Genomic DNA, 18,893 nt, shown 5'->3' with positions numbered 1-18,893 from the left:
TTCTCAATAGAAGTAAATTCCAAAGTAAACGTTTCTAGTAGAGAAGTAGAAGAGAACAGGAGCAAAAATAGGAATATACACGCACGGTTAAATATAGAAACTATCACAGTGTCGCTTCCCGAAGAATTTTAAAATGTTAGCTTTCCGAAACTTTTTTTTCAATCTTGCAAAAACACGAAGATTAAGAATAAACAGAAAAAGTACACAAATATATTTTACATACCTGTCGTATACGTCGGTTTTGTTTTTTTCACTTTAAAGGTGGATTAATCCCAAACATAAGTTTGGTCACTGTTTCAGTACGTGTTTGTGTTCTTCATTGATCTCATGTGAAATCTTGTATTAGTTAAAAAATGTTTGTTTAAAAAAAAAGTATGTTATGTATATATGTATTTAAAATGTGTATTGCTCAGCAATTTGAGCAAAGAGGTGCTCAAACTGTCTAGTGGAGTACCTCTTCCGCCACATGAATTCTATTAAATACGTGGAAAACAACTCGGATGAGACCATAAAGTTGCCGATATTTGCGCTTAGCATGCGCCCACATTCCTTCTACATGATTTGTGTGTACACCTGTGGCTTCATCAACAAATGAAACTGAGTGGTTTACCGTTAAATGCAGGAACCCTTGCTGCTGCAAATTGCGATAACCTGCCCATTCATCAGTGAAATGATGCTCCCTGGACGGACATGTTGCCGGATAATGGATTCCAAGGAATCCATGAACCGGCTATTATCTGGGCATATAGATAAAAAGCAATTGGCGGGATTGTCCAATTCAACCCCACCCAACACCAAAGTGTCGTCGTAGTGCGCACCCGGCCGATACTTTCGGTGCATGAATTTCGATTCATCGATGGCAACTACGACATCAGGGCCGCCAATCATTGTTGTGCCAGGATATCTCAGCAGAAATTGGCCCAATCCACCACAGTGGACCAACTCGCAATTTGTAACTCGTGCATAATTCTCCGCAAGGGTACATCAATCGACCACCAATACAAAAAGAGCAGTATTGTTTTTAAAGGCAAATTACTCATTTGAAAAAACGATCCTTTTCTAATAGAAAAGCGTTTTCGACACTGTCGACTAGTACACTTCCAGCTATATCCATCTTAAACTTGCCGAAATTTCGAAAATGAACAATTGTGGTCACAGACATGCGCTTCTGCTAAAAGTCCATATCTTTTCAGCCATTCAATGAGATGGTCCTGGTCACGGCTGATTTCATACAAATCCACCAGGCGAAACAGAGGACATTGCATAATATTCATCCTGAGTGACAACAGAATAAATTTAATTTCAGTGTACACAATTGTTCATTTTCGAAATTTCGGCAACACCTAATTGCTAACCCATTAATGATTGGCGGCCCTGATGTCGTAGTTGCCATCGATGAATCGAAATTCATGCACCGAAAGTATCGGCGGGGTGCGCACTACGACGGCACTTGGGTGTTGGGTGGGGTTGAATTGGACAATCCCGCCAATTGCTTTTTATCTATATGCCCGGATAATAGCCGGTTCATGGATTCCTTGGAATCCATTATCCGGCAACATGTCCGTCCAGGGAGCATCATTTTCACTGATGAATGGGCAGTTTATCGCAATTTGCAGCAGCAAGGGTTCCTGCATTTAACGGTAAACCACTCAGTTTCATTTGTTGATGAAGCCACAGGTGTACACACAAATCATGTAGAAGGAATGTGGGCGCATGCTAAGCGCAAATATCGGCAACTTTATGGTACCTCATCCGAGTTGTTTTCCACGTATTTAATAGAATTCATGTGGCGGAAGAGGTACTCCACTAGACAGTTTGAGCACCTCTTTGCTCAAATTGCTGAGCAATACACATTTTAAATACATATATACATAACATACTTTTTTTTTAAACAAACATTTTTTAACTAATACAAGATTTCACATGAGATCAATGAAGAACACAAACACGTACTGAAACAGTGACCAAACTTATGTTTGGGATTAATCCACCTTTAAAGTGAAAAAAACAAAACCGACGTATACGACAGGTATGTAAAATATATTTGTGTACTTTTTCTGTTTATTCTTAATCTTCGTGTTTTTGCAAGATTGAAAAAAAAGTTTCGGAAAGCTAACATTTTAAAATTCTTCGGGAAGCGACACTGTGATAGTTTCTATATTTAACCGTGCGTGTATATTCCTATTTTTGCTCCTGTTCTCTTCTACTTCTCTACTAGAAACGTTTACTTTGGAATTTACTTCTATTGAGAAAAAAAAATCGCGTGCATGTTATTTTTAACGAAAGTTTTCTTATGGCGGCTTCTCTTCACTGTCTAGAAATCTACGGATGCACATACGCACATAATAGAGAAAAATATGGACGACTTGCTCCGAAACACCACCGAGTTGGGAACGCTTCTTAAAAATAACCTGCAGTTGTTTCCTTTAAAATTCCTACATGCTCGAAATGTACATACATCAAGGTATATTTGTAGAAAATTTCACGAAAAAATATTAATTTTCCTGGAAGTTAAGAAGAATTTAAGTGGACTCTGTTGGAATTTCCGAAAATTGTCCCCCACCCCCATTCCAAAACACTTTCACCGGAAATTTGTATATTCGGATTCTACATAGTAAATACTATATGCATAGAAAATTTCATTAAAAAATATTCATTTTTTTGAAAGTTATGACCTCCCAAAGTCTGGAGGGTAAAACCCTGTAATTATGCCCTCCTGATGACCCCATACACTTGCTGGCTTCCGGTAAGCGGAGTTCTCGACTGGTAGCACTTGCATGTGCGAGTTGTTTGCAAGACATATGTATATATTATATATAAATATATATATAGAGGGAGAGAGAGAGAGATAGCTAGATAGATAGATAGATTAAGAAATGGAGTTAAACGCAGGTGTTATTCAAATCTTTATACTTCTGACTTTTGTTTCGAAGAAAACATTGGCATTATTTCAGGGGGAATAAAATGATGTAAAACAATGTAATCATCTTAACAGGGAAAAAAGAGAAACAAAACCCATTAATAAGCCATTTTAACCGAATGTGATTACCGGTGATTACCGTGTATATGATTAAGTTTTTTTTTTTTTAAACCGTTAATAGGTTTAATGTCAAAGGCAATTTAGAGAAAGAGAAGGAGGAGAAAGAAAGAAATTAACAGAAAATTAAGAGTGGAGAAATATTCTGCCAGCTTGCCGCCTATAAATGAAACTAGGAATTTCAACCATGTTTCGTGGTCTGCTACCACAACAGCTCCTTTATAGGATCCAGTTAGCTCAAGACATCATCAGGAGGAACCACGTCCGGTTTCGGCCCCTACTCCTCTACCGTTTTGACGCGGCGGCCCCTCCCCCCCCCCTTTCGGAGGTGTCTTCAGCTCTGGTGTTGGGTGCATGTCTTCTTTCTTCTGTTCCCTGGCATCTTCGATGCAGCATGTACGAGTGTCAGCGTCCGACTGACTGTCTTGTCAAATTCCCCTTTTTATACCTGCTGCTAGGCTCCAGCAGTTTTCCCCCAGCAAGTTGTCACGTGACACTGTCTAAACTTTAACTGACAATGGAAGGCGCGTAATCTTAGCCCACGCATGCTCTAACTGAGACCGTCACCTGTCAATCAGCGAAGCCACTTCGGTGTCAGCCTGTCTCACCTAATGATGTTATTTTCCTGCCGGCATGTTATGACTTTCAAGGCACATTTGGTCTTCCCGCTTCAGCCATATATAGAAGCTGGCTTTTTCGACCGCTTCCTGTATCCTCCTTATCAGTTTTCTAAGTTCTGAGCTTGAAAACGCAAATCTTACAAAAAGCTGAAAGTCATGATCAGAATTGAATGCAAGTTAACTCCCTTAGACTGGTTATTACTTCCCTTAGATTAACTCTCTTTTTCCGACAATTTTCTTTAATGTCGCTTATATATTCGTGTTGCCCTTATTATCGAGTAAATACTACGAAATAAAAGCGTGAGTCAATTAGAGAATATATAAAAATTCAGCAGGAAATATATGAAATAAGAGAGTAATAACAGAAATTATAAATATGCGTTCAGGTATTTAAACGAGGGCAGAAACGTCGATGAAATCAGCAGTTTTGATAATAATGGATTGGGTGGAGATGGAGTATATGTAATCTGGGTATACCCCACTTTTAAATTTTTTTTTTTTTTTTTACGGAATCCCACGTTTTAGGCTATGGAGATTCCGATTCTGAAAAAAAAATTTCAAAAATCTCAATTTCAAAATTTCGATCCCCCCCACCCCGGTTTTATACAGATCCACAGGGTAAACCTAACCCTAACTCAAACCCTAACCTTAACCCTAACCGTAACCCTGACCCTAACCCTAACCCTAACCCTGACCCTAACCCTAACACTAGTTTTGTGAGATTTGGCTGTTATTTCTAGCATGTAAATAGCCTGCTTGGTGGGGAGGGGGTTGAAATTTTTCAGAATCGGAATCTCCATAGCCTAAAACGTGGGATTCCGTAAAAAAAATTAATAAATAAGGGGGGGAAGGTTCAGATTACATATAGTCCATCTCCACCATGGATTGTTTATTGTTTACAGTGGTATTGTGGAGGTGCAATGGCCCAGTGGTTAGGGCAGCGGACTCGCGGTCATAGGACCGGGCGTTGTGAGTGCTTATTGAGCGAAAACACCTACAGCTCCACGAGGCTCTGGCAGGGGATGGTGGAGGTGAACCCTGCTGTACTCTTTCACCACAACTCTTACTTCCTGTTTCTGTTGTGCTTGTAATTCAAAGGGTCAGCCTTGTCACACTGTGTCACGCTGAATATCCCCGAGAACTCCGTTAAGGGTACACGTGTCTGTGGAGTGCTCAGCCACTTGCACGTTAATTTCACGAGCAGGCTGTTCCGTTGATCGGATCAACTGGAACCCTCGAAGTCGTAACCGACGGAGTGCCAGTAGTGGTATTGTATGTATATCGTTGATTTGTGATATGGTCCCCTTGATAAGCCGCCTAACGTGTGTTTTACACCAGAAAATGCATTTGGTATAATTAACATGCTACAGTAGCAGGCGTGTGTTATTTTGTGATGAAATGAATAAAACATGTAAATACCTGAGATAAAATGTTATATAATGCGTTGTTTCATGTAATTAAACTAATAAATGTGCTGCTGCATGTGAGTGGATAAATAAAATGTGTTGCTACATAAATATATTTGTTTGGTCATATTTACATGTTTTGACATGCTACATGGGTTCAACATGCTACATGGGTTCAAAAAAAGTACATTCATTGAGGCCTTGCTTTGAAGCTGAATACCTATGTTCTTTTTTTTTCAAATAAGGAGCCGCATACTCCACATGTCTTGAAAAGTGCTGAGTCAGGGGACAGCAAAATACCACAAACTTCACCAATTGTAGTTCAGTATTTTTTCATGCAAAGCACACAGAAAGTAAATATTCAAACACGTGCCCCTGGACTGGCTCTTGTGCGGGTGGCACATAAAATACACCATTTTGAGCGTGACCATTGCCAGTACCGCCTGACTGGCCTGTGTAGGATTTTCGAGCGAGATCATTGCCAGTACCGCCTGACTGGCCTTCGTGCGGGTGGCACGTAAAAGCACCCACTACACTCTCAGATTGGTTGGCATTAGGAAGGGCATCCAGCTGTAGAAACTCTGCCAAATCAGATTGGAGCCTGGTGTTGCCATCTGGTTTCACCAGTCCTCAGTCAAATCGTCCAACCCATGCTAGCATGGAAAGCGGACGTTAAACGATGATGATGATGACATATATGACAAGAGGGTGCTCCACAGCTTTTTGCTGAATGAAGGGCATCCAGCTGTAGAAACTCTGCCAAATTTAGATTGGAGCCTGGTGTTGCCATCCGGTTTCACCAGTCCTCAGTCAAATCGTCGAACCCATGCTAGCATGGAAAGCGGACATTAAACGATGATGATGATGATCCACACAAATAATTTACTTACAGAGATCAAATATCTGTGCTGTATATGATCTCATTCCTTCCATCAAATCGAAATATATATGAGCCGAGAAAGCTCAGATATAAATATATAAAACATGTCTGACAAAGTGCCATAGTTCTGAGAGAGAAGTTAGGCATATAAGGAATTAGTTGTTGCGTGCAAGAGAGGGAAACTGCACTGGTTTGGTCATGTGATGTGGATGGATGCCGTCGGCTCCATAAAGAAGTGCCAGTCCCTCAAAGTGGGTGGAACATGTGGAAGTTGGAGACCCAGGAAGACATGGGATGAAGTACTGAAGAACAACCCCAGGAAGCTGAACCTTTCAGGTGAGATGACAAAGGACTGAGATACCTGGCACCTGGTCATACTCAAGAAGGCCCGTACCCCACAGCAAGACCAATCCTGTTGTTGGTATAAAGCGCCCATGTGGCACCACGTAGAAGCATCCATGTGACGCCATATAAAAGCGGCCATGTGGTGCCACACAAAAGCACCTAACATACTTTGTAAAGTGGTTGGTGTTTGGAAGGGCATCCAGCCATAGAAACCATCTAAAATCACACTGGAGTCTGGGGCAGCTCTCCAGCTTGCCAGTTCTGGTCAAACCATCCAACCCATGCCAGCATGGACAACGGACATCAAATAATGATGATGATGATGAAGGGTCTATGTGGGAGCTACACTTGATATACTGTCATACATTATATGCATATAAGTTTGACATCACACAATCATAGGTACGTATGCATGAGCCAAAAATAAGAAGACGATAATAAATATATAAGACAGGTGATGATGATGGGAGTGAGGGCAGTGGTGATGAAAGATAGAAGAAAGATGATAATGATGATAAGAGATACTCACTTGTTCAGTACAAAGTTAGATGCAAATAACATGAATAAGCTCCATTCGTTGCCTTGACAACTGTATCCGAGCTTTGCCAGTTCATATGCCAATCTTCCAAGACCAGCACCAGGAACTAGCACAAAAACAGTAGACGGGTCACTGCAAAAGAATGGATTGTAGAAATTTGTCATTATCCAGTGTCATTACATATTGTCATTATACTGTCATTACACATTGTCATTATCCAGTGTTATTACACATTTATTATACACTGCATCATTACACACAATCATTACACTGTAAATACACATTGTCATTATACACTTGTCACTACATAGTCTTTATACACTATCATTCCACTGTCATTAAATAGTCATTATACTTCTGTTGTTACACACTGTCATTACAAGTGGAATGCTCGAAGAAAGTTTTCAACTCATATGTATATAAAGTAAATACACGTAATTCAGAAACACGTTTTGTGTATTTTATTTCGTAACCAAACAAACAGGTACAGATTATAAATAATGAAAGGCCAATTTTGGTGATTCATTTGACAGAGGTAGTAGAGAGACAGTGCGATGATAAATCTGAGGTTGGATCTTGAAAGTTTGGATGAATGCTGCCTCAGTTAAATCTCTTGTGGTTCCAAATGATGCCATCTGTAGTACAGCGTCGTATTGTCTAATTTTTTTTCCAAATGTTTGGACTCTTGGTCAGTTGATGATAACAGTTTCTTCAATAGCTCTGGAGGTTGGGGATTGTGGAATTGTTGGGAATGTTTTTAACTTTGGTGTTATATGTATTGCTTGAATTTCTTTGACATATGAAATATACGTATTTTCACTGGGTTTGTAAAAGAGAGTTGTGTAGTTTTCGAGTTTTAGGGATTCACACAGACAGACAGACACACATTCTCATCTTTATATATAGAGATATATATATACACACACACACGCACCCAAACACACATATATATGTATATCAATATAAATATATGAAAGTCAATGAAGTTTCGTAAAAGAAGGTGATCATGTACATACTTTCTTGCTGTTGTGATTATAACACCTCGTTGTAAACAATGTTCCTTGTTTTCCCTTGTGGAGCACATGCAAATAGGTTTTTCTTCCTGCCCACTCTTGAGCAGCCAACATACAGTTGTCCATGTGAGAAGCAGGGCTCTTCCAAGAGAACACCAGCTACAGACAGTGCTCATCTGTTATGTTCGGGTTAAAATTTCATCAACATCAAAAATATATGAATTTTCATGGGAGTTATGGCCGTTATGCATAGAATATAATTTCCACATTTCATAAAGATCCATTCAGTACTTTTGACGTAGTTTTGGATAAGAAAACAAATGACTAATGTGTGTGTTTGTGTGCATGTGTGTGTGATGGGTGTATATATGTATAGATATCTGTATGCATGTATATATATATGTATATATGTGTACATATTACATGTACATCTATATATACATCTACACATATGTATACATATACATGTATGCATATAGATCTATATTTATATATATATATATATATATCTATACATATACATCTCTCTCTCTGAAAGTATCTGCCGTTACAGTATCGAAATGTGATTGTTTCAGTCAGAGGAATAACGTGTACATATACATCTATATGTATACATATACATCTCTCTCTCTCTCTCTCTCTCTCTCTCTCTCTCTCTCTCTTTCTCTCTTTCTCTCTCTCTGAAAGTATCTGTCATTACAGTATCGAAATGTGATTGTTTCAGTTAGTGGAATAGTTACATTTTTAAAGTGAAAGTATTTGACATGAGTGTTTTTGTTTCACTTTTGACACGTAATACTTAAATAGTGGAGGAGATATTATGTTGCCGTGGGCTCGAACTCTGCAAGAAGTTAAAACTTTTTTTTGACTAAAACACAACTGAAACCCTAAGTAAGGCATCTGTAAAATTTGAATGAAATTGGTTGCGTAGTTCTCGAGTTTTAGGGATTCACACACACACACACACACACAGACAGACAGACACACATTCTCATTTTTATATATATAGATGTCATTACACTTTGTTATTAGATTTGTTATTAAATTTAATTTGTTATTAAAAAGACACTACATTGCTTCTATATACTGGGTCATTACAAACTATTATCATACACCTGTCATTACATAGTCTTTACACATTGTCATTTCACTGAGTCAGCACACTAGATTATTACACACTATCATTTCACTGTCATTATACACAGAGATTATACTTTGATACTTTTGTTGTTACACAGTCATTAGACTGGATCATTACACTCTCATTATACACTATCATTTCACTATCATTATACTCACAATTACACAATAACTACAAGTATCATTACACACTGACATCAAACTCTGTCACACTATGTTAATGATTATGTTGTGATTAAAGTTTTTTTTTTAATTAACACCATTCCAGTAATTAACATTTTCTGTCCCATTTAGTATGAAAATTTCATAGTACAGCAAAAATGACAATTATAAATATTAAATTAAAATTATAAATATTAAAATAAAATGAAAATAACTTTAGCTGTGTGAATTGGTGCATTATCATCCTGAAGATTACGTTTCCCTCTGGAAACAGTTCTGCAACTATAAAATGAATTTGATCAGATAAAATGCTTGAATAGTCTTGACTATTAATTCTGCCATGAAGGGAAACCATTGGGCCGGTGGATTTCAAAGATATAGCACCCCCAGATCATCACAGATCCTCCTCCATGTTTAACAGTTGTCCACAACAATAAATTAAGAAATATTAGTTAAAAAAGATTACAAATTTAATTAAATTGTTGTTGTTGTTGTTTTGCCCCAGGTTAGCCCTGACTGAACAAACCTATGATCAAAGGCAATCTAACTGTGACCATCCCATCTTTTTCTTTGGTATTCGTGGCACCTTGGGCAAGTGTCTTCTATTATAGCCTCAGGCTAATCAAAGCCTTGTGACTGGATTTGCTAGACAGAAACTGAAAGAAGTTCGCCATATATATATTCTTTTATTCTTTTACTTGTTTGTCATTTGACTGCGGTCATGCTGGAGCACTGCCTTTAGTCAAATAAATCAACCCCAGAACTTATTCTTTGGAAGCCTAGTACTTATTCAATCGGCTTCTTTTGCCGAACTACTAAATTACAGGGACATAAACGCACCAACATCGGTTGTCAAGAAATGGGGGGGGGACAAACACACACACACAAACACATATATACGACAGGCTTCTTTCAGTTTCCATCAACCAAATCCACTCACAAGGCTTTCATCAGCCTGAGGTTATAGTAGAAGACACATGTCCAAGGTGCAATGTTATTTTCGTTTGTGTGTGCATGTGTGTAGTTCATGTTGTCATAGTTTAACCCAGGGCAGATCAGCCCTAACCTAACTGAAAAGACACCTAAATATTAAAAAAAAAAGGCATTTCGGCCGTTAGCAACTCAAATGTTTACATTGTTCAATGCGTCTGTCTAGCTGGTGTGTGGAATATAGGTTATCTCAAGCGGATATGAATAGGATTTTAGACAGCCTCACTATTTGTGCATGCATGTGTGTGTAGGTGTGTCTGTCTGTGTGAGCATGTCTGTGTATGTGTGTGCAGTACATGTGAGAAAGAATGATATATAACACAGGTGTGTGTATGCATGTCTATGTACCTAGAAAACAGATGTAAAATGATAATATATATTGTGTGTGTGTGTATGTGTGTGTGTGTGTGTGTGTGTGTGCGCGTGTGTGGTCATATGCATGTATATATATTTGCTAAAACTTTTCCCTCTTATGTTCTTGTCTTTTTGTCCTCATTGCCTAATGCATGAGATATTTGTGAGTGATATTTGTATATATGTATACACATGGTGTGTGTGTGTGTGTGTGCAAGCGTGTATATGTGTGTGTGCAAGCAGTATATATGAGGAAGAGTGATATAAAACATAGGGGTGCGTATGCATGTCCAAGCACATAGAAAATGGATGTAAAATGATAATATATATACTGGGTTGTCCAGAAAGTTTGTGCCGATTTTTACATGTCACCATCACAGGTGTCTTTTGTGTGTCACCGTCATGGGTGCCTTTTACATGTCACTATCATGGGCCCCTTTTAAATGTTACCGTCACAGGTGCCTTTTACCTGACACTGTCACGTGTGCTTTTATAAGTCACAGTCATGAGTACATTTTACATGTCACCATTATGGGTGCCTTTTACATGTAACCATCAAGGGTGCCATATACCTGTCACGAGTGCCTTTAACGTATCACAATCACAGATGCCTTTTATGTGTCGCCATCAAGGGTGCCTTTTACATCTCACCAGCACTAACAAATATTTTTACCAGCAGTGCAGCAATGGGCAACGACCTAGCAGACATAAAAGCTGTACTCATATAATTACAACTGTGTCGTTATAACCAAGACACATCCACATGCTACAGCTACCAGTGAGTTATTTCATTACAATCTACTTTGAATTATGTCTTTACGGCCAACACAGTGATCTCATTTCAACTACGTACATTGTCTCATTACAATCAACACATATTTGTATCATTTGAATCATAAGGTGTTTCATTTCAGCCACAGTTGAACCATTCGATGACAGCCACTAATGAGATTAGTCATTACAACTGCTTCTTAATTACATTATTTACATTATTTACATTTGATGGATATTTGTCCTCATCTTGTTTGTTGTTAACACAACGTTTCGGCTGATATACCCTCCAGCCTTCGTCAGGTGTCTTGGGGAAATTTCGAACCTGGGTTCTCATTCCTAATGATGTTATTATTATTATTATATTATTATTATTACTATTATTAATCAGGTCGCTGCCATGAATCAAACTCGGAACCTTGGGGTTAGTAGCCCGCGCTCTTAACCACTACACCATATGCCCGTGGGCAATTATGGGGTGAATTTTAAGGCTTATAAATCTATTATTTTTCTATCCTTCCTCAATACCGGTTCCCATATGCTATTCATATCTGCACTCATTAGGAATGAGAACCCAGGTTCGAAATTTCCCCAAGACACCTGACGAAGGCTGGAGGGTATATCAGCCGAAACGTTGTGTTAACAACAAACAAGATGAGGACAAATATCCGTCAAATGTAAATAATGTAAATAATGTAAATAATTCCTCATCTCTTAAATATAGAACTGTGCTTCTTAATTGTTTTAATATGTCCAGCATTGAGCTAAAATTTAGCTTTGGAACCAATGATTTGCACCATCACAACTATGATTTCAGTGCATTATTACAACCACAACTAAAGCAGTAAACTGGCAGAAACGTTAGCTTAGTGGTGGCGAACTGGCAGAAACGTTAGAACGCCAGGCGAAATGCTTAGCGGTATTTCGTCTGCCGCTACATTCTGAGTTCAAATTCCGCCAGGGTCGACTTTACCTTTCATCCTTTCGGGGTCGATTAAATAAGTACCAGTTACGCACTGTATGCTCAGTGGCATTTCATCTGCCCTCACGTTCTGAGTTCAAATTCCACCAAGGTTGACTTAGCCACTCATCTATTTGGGGGTCAACAAAATAAGTACCAATTGAGCCCAGAGTCAATGTAACTGACAATCCACTTCCCCAAAAACTTCAGACCTTGTACATATAGAAGATAGTAATAATAATAATAATAATAATAATAATTATTATTATTATTATTATTATTATTATTATTATTATTATTATTATTATTATTATTATTATTAAAGTGGCAAGCTGGCAGAATTGTTAGCACACTGGGTCAATTGCTTAGCAGCATTTCATCCGTCATTACGTTGTGAGTTCAAATTCCACCAAAGTCGACGTTACCTTTTGGGAGTCAATAAAATAAATACCAGTTGAGCACTGGGGTCGATGTAATCAACTTAACCCCACCCCCGAAACTTACTGTCCTTGTGCTAAAATTTGAAGCCATTATTATGCGAGCTGGCAGAATCATTAGCAGGCCAGACAAAATAATACTCATGGCTGGCTGCCGACAAATTTTTCTGCTTTAAAAAGAAAAATTGATTTTATCCTTTATATATATATATATACTGTTCAGTATCTATGCATTGAATAAAATTTATCTTTCTACTTGTTCTACAATAATAATAATGATTTAATAAATTTAAAAGCAAGCAAAACAGTAATTCAGATACCAAAGTTGCTGAGTAGAAACTACAGGGCAGTGCTGTTTGTCTGTTGGTCTATTTTATTTTTCAAGAAATATACTCTGGAATAGAAAAAAAAATAAAACAAATTTTAGAAATCTTGTCATCGATATATGAATCTTGAGAATTTACTTTTTAAAAAAAAAAAAGTTACTTTAATGACAAAAGCAGAAAACAAATATCAATACAATAGAAGATAAGTATTTACAACATATACCAGACAACATAGAAATAGTAAGAAATAGTAATAAACCATCATATGCATGGTAAGTGGCAAGAATCAAAATAGTGACTTATATATTCAATCTGTATACCTTCCGGTAGATTCAAATGTAAATATGTGAACCCTTTCTGTTTGGCTGCAGTTGTGGATGTTTCTAAGTTTATTGAGATTTTTAAAATTGGTGTATTAATGTAGTTTTCCAAGCTGAATCTTCGGAGATATTTCGCTTTTTCCAGAAAAGTTTTTAAACAAAGTTATAGGGGTTTAAAGTTTGACAATTTTCACCCAGTCAGAAAACAGGATTTAGAAGCTGTCATTTTTTGTGTGACGTGTTTTAATAGGAAACTATAAATAAATCAACACATGCTATCTCACAGACAAAAGAATTCTCACATTTGGCTTGTTACTATGGAAACAGGCAAGAATATTTGTGGCTTACGGTTTGCTAAAATTACCCTAAATTTGCAAACTTTAAAAGCTAATAACACTTTATTTATTGATTTATAGAGAAAATAAATTTCATGGTATTGATTAGCATATAAAACTACATCATTACACCAAATATGAAATCAATTCAAACAGAAATTGAAGAGATTGAAAATTGGCAGCCAAACAGAAAAGATCCAAATATGTTAACCGGTGTTGTATTTCATCATTGAACTGTAACTTCACCTTTCAGATGAATGATTGTTTTATAACACACTAAAATCATTAGCATAAGGGGACGTTAGGACACCCAGTGTTTTGACATCTCTGTGTCTCCTCAGACAAAGTTGATGACTCTAACAAGAGTTTAAGACTTTTGTTTATAACTTCAGTGAACAAATATTAATTTCATTAATATTTACAAACAAGGACAGAATACATTCAATAACATATCTATTTGTTCATTCTTAATAAATTTTGGTAAATCAGAACATAAAGAGTAAGGAGCAAAGACCCCCTTCGGTCATGACTGACTATGGGATTGCACCTAGAAAGTTACCTTCCGAGGCACAAGTCTGGGCAAGGTTGTTTATTGGAGACCAGCAGTCGCCCATGCATACTGGGATCCCCTTTTCATGCCACCAATGTTATCCAAGGGAAAGACAAAGGCCAATACAGCTTGGCACCAGTGACATCACAACTCATTTCTACAGTTGAGTGAACTGGACTAACATGAAATAAAGTGTCTTGTTCAAGAATACAAAACACAGCCCAGTCTGGGAATTGAACTCACTGCCTCGTGATCGTGAGCCCAATGCTTTAACCAGTGAGCCATGTGCCTTAACTAAATTAGATCATAAATACCTGATTACCGTTGTTTTCCCTCATCAGAGAAATCTCTCGTGAGATCCATCAGCCCGGCAAAATAATTTTGACTGAAGAGACACACAATGAGGCTGAAACACTACGATGTCTCAAAGTCTGCCTTACACCAGAAGATTTCTCGTGTGTTGTGAACACTCATCGTGTAAAGGCAAGAGGTGTTCTCCAATGACAAAAACACAATGGCAACCTGATAGTTCATGTTCAAATCTACTGGAACATAAGAATGAAAAGATGCATTATCATTTGGATTCACACTGTTCTACATGCACCCCATGAATTATTAACAGAATACAATCATTTACAAGAAAATCAAAGTATATTTTCACTTAAACTTTTTTTTTCTCATCCAATGGATGATATACCCTCCAGCCTTCATCAGGTGTCTTGGGGAAATTTCAAACGCAGGTTCTCATTCTTAAGGTGTTTTTCGATATTATTATTATTATTATTATCATCATTATTCATATTATTATTATTATTATCATCATCATCATTATTCTTATTATTCTTATTATTATTATTATTATTATTATTATTATTATTATTATTATTCAGGTCACTGTTTGGAATCGAACTCGGAATCTTGGAGTTAGTAGCCTGCACTCTTAACCACTACACCAAGCAGTGACCTGAATAATAATAATAATAATAATAATAATAATAATAATAATAACATTGAAAAATACTTTAGGGATGAGAACCCCAGTTCTAAATTTCCCCAAGACACCTGAAGAAGGCTGGAGTGTATATCAGCCGAAACGTTGTGTTAACAACAAACAAATATCCATCAATTGTAAATAATGTAGCAGCATTGGTTGTAAAGAAATTGCAAGGGGAAAAACACAGACACATACGCAAGCACACACATAAATATATACATATATATATATGTATATACGATGGACATCTTGCAGCTTCCATCTACCAAATCAACTCACAAGACTTTTGATGAGCCTGAGACTATAGTAAAAGACATTTGCCCAAGGTGACATGCAGTGGGACTGAACCTAGAATCATATGGTTGGGAAGCAAGCTACTTACCACACAGCAGTGCCTGAGCCTATTTTTGTTATTTTTTCCAAGAAATGATTTAACAAGGTATACTGACAATAGTTCACATTGTCATGCATAAAGCATGTGATACATAGATACATATATATATATATATATATATCGTAAGAAAAATACAAATGGGGTTTAAAATTCACAACAGCTGTTTCAGTAGCATTTTATTGATACACTCTTAGATTACATCAGGCAAAAATCTGCCATCATCAGGTGAACTTTAAATATGATTATATGGTCTATGTTTAACGTTTACCTACCGACAGCAGATTTTTGCTATGATGTAATCTAAGAATGCATCAAAAAATGCAGCTGAAACAGCTGTTGTGAATTTTAAACCCCACTTGTGTTATTTTTTTATACATATGCCATGCTTGGAACCACTCCCTGTTGGATTTACAGTTTATATTGGATTGGGTACCAATGTGTATCATATATAAATATATATCTATGTGTATTTATATAGATGGATGTGTATGTGTGCATATATATATATATATATATATATATATATATATATATAAGAAGTATATTTAATATATCTAATTTGTTTATCCACATAACTGTCTCCATATCTATATCTGCTCGACCTGATCCCTCTTACAGCAATTCTTTTACCCCATGGAATTGATCCCCTATAAAGACAATGGTGTCTAAGCTTGAATCATTTGAGCACTACTAAGCACCTTCTATTCTAAGAATCTCTGGATCTCATCTATTGACTATATATATATATATATATATATATATATATATATATATATATATATACATATATATATATATATAAGAATTTAAGGATTGGAGAAAACGCATGTTATAATTGCATACTTTATTCCTACATATGTTTCAAAGGATTACAACCTGTGTGATCCATAGGGATCTTTGATATTAAAATTGTAACCTTCTCATCAGGGGAAAGCATAATGTCTTACGTTTAAGATGATTCCCATGCTTTCCCTGATGAGAAGGTTACAATTTTAATATCAAAGATCCCTATGGATCACACAGGTTGTAATCCTTTGAAACATATGTAGGAATAAAATATGCAATTATAACATGCGTTTTCTCCAATCCTTAAATTCTTAAATATATACCCAAAATTTCAAGGAGTTCCTGCCTTAAAAACAGGAGCTAACCACAGTTATTTTGTGTTCTTTGCTACATTGGTTTCTATTAACCCATTTATTCTATCAGAAGAATTTTTATTCATTAAGATAGAAGAAATACACATAAATATATATATATATATATATATATATATATATATATATATATATATATATATATATATATATATATATATACATATATACATATATATATATATATATATATATACATACTTATGGTAAACAAAGAATGAAGAGCAACTGCAAGTTGCCTCAATTTATAGGTTCGATATGATGTGCCCAATCAATTTTAGCACCTAGATTCTCATGAATTCCATGACTGAACTATATATATATATATATATAAACATAATTGAAAATTTAGGGTTCAGCAATTACTGCTTCACCACACACCAAAAATTAGAAATACCAGCCAAAAACTACTATTTCTCTACCAAAACATACGACTCCCAAAACAGCAATACTCGCTGTGGTGAAGCAATGCTTGCTGAACCTTAAATTTTTAATTATGTTTATATTTACCGATAGTGGTTTTTTAACACACCAAACTACTTGGTAAAATTACTAATTATTAATTAATTATTAATTTTTACCCTATATATATATATATATATATATATCACAGACATAACAGTGTGGTTATTAGATTTAATGCCACTGTATGCCACCTTGTGCAAGTGTCTTTTACAGCCCTGGGTCAACCAAAGCCCTTGTGAGTGAATTTGGTACAGAAAAAAGCCTGAAAATAAGCCTATTTTATATTATATGTGTTTATGTATGTAGATGTGTGTGTAAATAAGTGTGTATGTGTGTCTCTGTCACTTTGTCTTGCATCACAAGCTAATTGTAAACAAACATAACCACACAGCTATGCTTGCACCAATAAAAGGAATTCAAGGCATCACTGGGAAGTAGTTTATATGGAATGATGACAGTACCACAGGACACATAGTCTTACAAACTGAAGAGAAACAGGCACAGAAGTGTTATTATGAAAGGTTGTTAAACCAACCCCCACCACAAACACATACACATACACATATTTGTATTCTCTGTTCCTTTTACATCCATACTGGTGCTGGTGCCATGTGAAAAGTATTAGTGCTGGTGTCGTATAGAAGGTGCTGGTGCCATATAAAAAGCAACCAGTATACTCTGCAAAGTGGTTGGCATGAAGGGCATCCAGCTATAGTAACCATGCCAAAGCAGACTATGGAATTTGATATGGCTCCTGGCCTTAGCAGCTCCTGTCAACCCATTCAACCCATGTCAGCCTGGAAAATGGGTATCAAATGATGATAATTATGATGATGGTGATTTTCTATGCTAGCATAGATGAGACAGGTACTTATTTCAGAAAATATCTTTTTTAAAAACAAATGCTTCTCTGTTTTACACATTTTTCCCTTTGCCATATGATTTTGTCTGGTCTGTCAATGGCGGCAATCTATTAGAATCGTTAAAGCCTCTGAAAAATACATGTTTTGCTGTATTCTCTTCCGGCTCTTGCGTTCTGAGTATAAATCTTGCTGAGATAAATTTTGCCAATCATCCCTTCGGGTCCGTTGAAATACAGTACCAGTCAAGTACTAGGGTAAAAGTTATCGACTAATTATATCCTACCAAAATTACTGAAATTGTGTCTGAATTCGAAAATATTATGTCTAGGCAGTCACGCCTACATTTTACAAGGATATTGAAGTTAACAGTATTTTGATAGCAGAGATCATGGACATAGGAGCTGACAGATAATGTAAACATGTAAATACAATGGCACTGTCTTTTTACTCCGATGATTTCATGTAAGAAGTGGAAATGCCAACTTCCACATGCACACGCAAATGCAATCATTATTGAAATCATTGTTTTAACCCTTTAGCATGTAATCTGACCATATCCAGCTAAATATTCTATCTGTTTGATGTACAAACTGATCAGGTCCAGCCTCTCACACCTACCCTACAATGTCATTCTAAAAACAAACAATCATGTCATTGAAATCTTGAAGCTACGAGGTAATGCATAGCTTATTCAAAATATTATATTTGACAGACAAATCTGAATGCTAAAGGGTTAATGTCCACTTTGTACATACTTGCATCAGTCAGAGGGAATTTGTTGAGGTGGTTTCTCTACAGCTGGATGCAACCACTGTCCCCCAAACCTCATCTGTTT

At 36.5% G+C, this 18,893-nt stretch overlaps 1 protein-coding gene across 2 annotated transcripts in view; it reads right to left on the bottom strand.

The window, feature by feature from the left end:
* The window catches only part of LOC106876185 (protein-L-histidine N-pros-methyltransferase CARNMT1-like), a 182,716-nt gene that overhangs the window by 106,600 nt on the left and 57,223 nt on the right, over positions 1-18,893 (bottom strand). For both annotated transcript variants that reach the window (XM_089356628.1, XM_089356630.1), the window contains exon 4: positions 6,818-6,958. In XM_089356628.1, coding sequence (XP_089212754.1) covers positions 6,818-6,958 — 141 coding nt within the window. The remainder of the gene's footprint in view (positions 1-6,817; positions 6,959-18,893) is intronic.

The sequence above is a fragment of the Octopus bimaculoides genome, chromosome 8 (assembly GCF_046866305.1).
Source record: "Octopus bimaculoides isolate indiv1 chromosome 8, ASM4686630v1, whole genome shotgun sequence".
NCBI lineage: Eukaryota > Metazoa > Mollusca > Cephalopoda > Octopoda > Octopodidae > Octopus > Octopus bimaculoides.
Note: the sequence above shows the minus strand (reverse complement) of the source record. Positions and strands in the feature narration are given on the sequence as shown.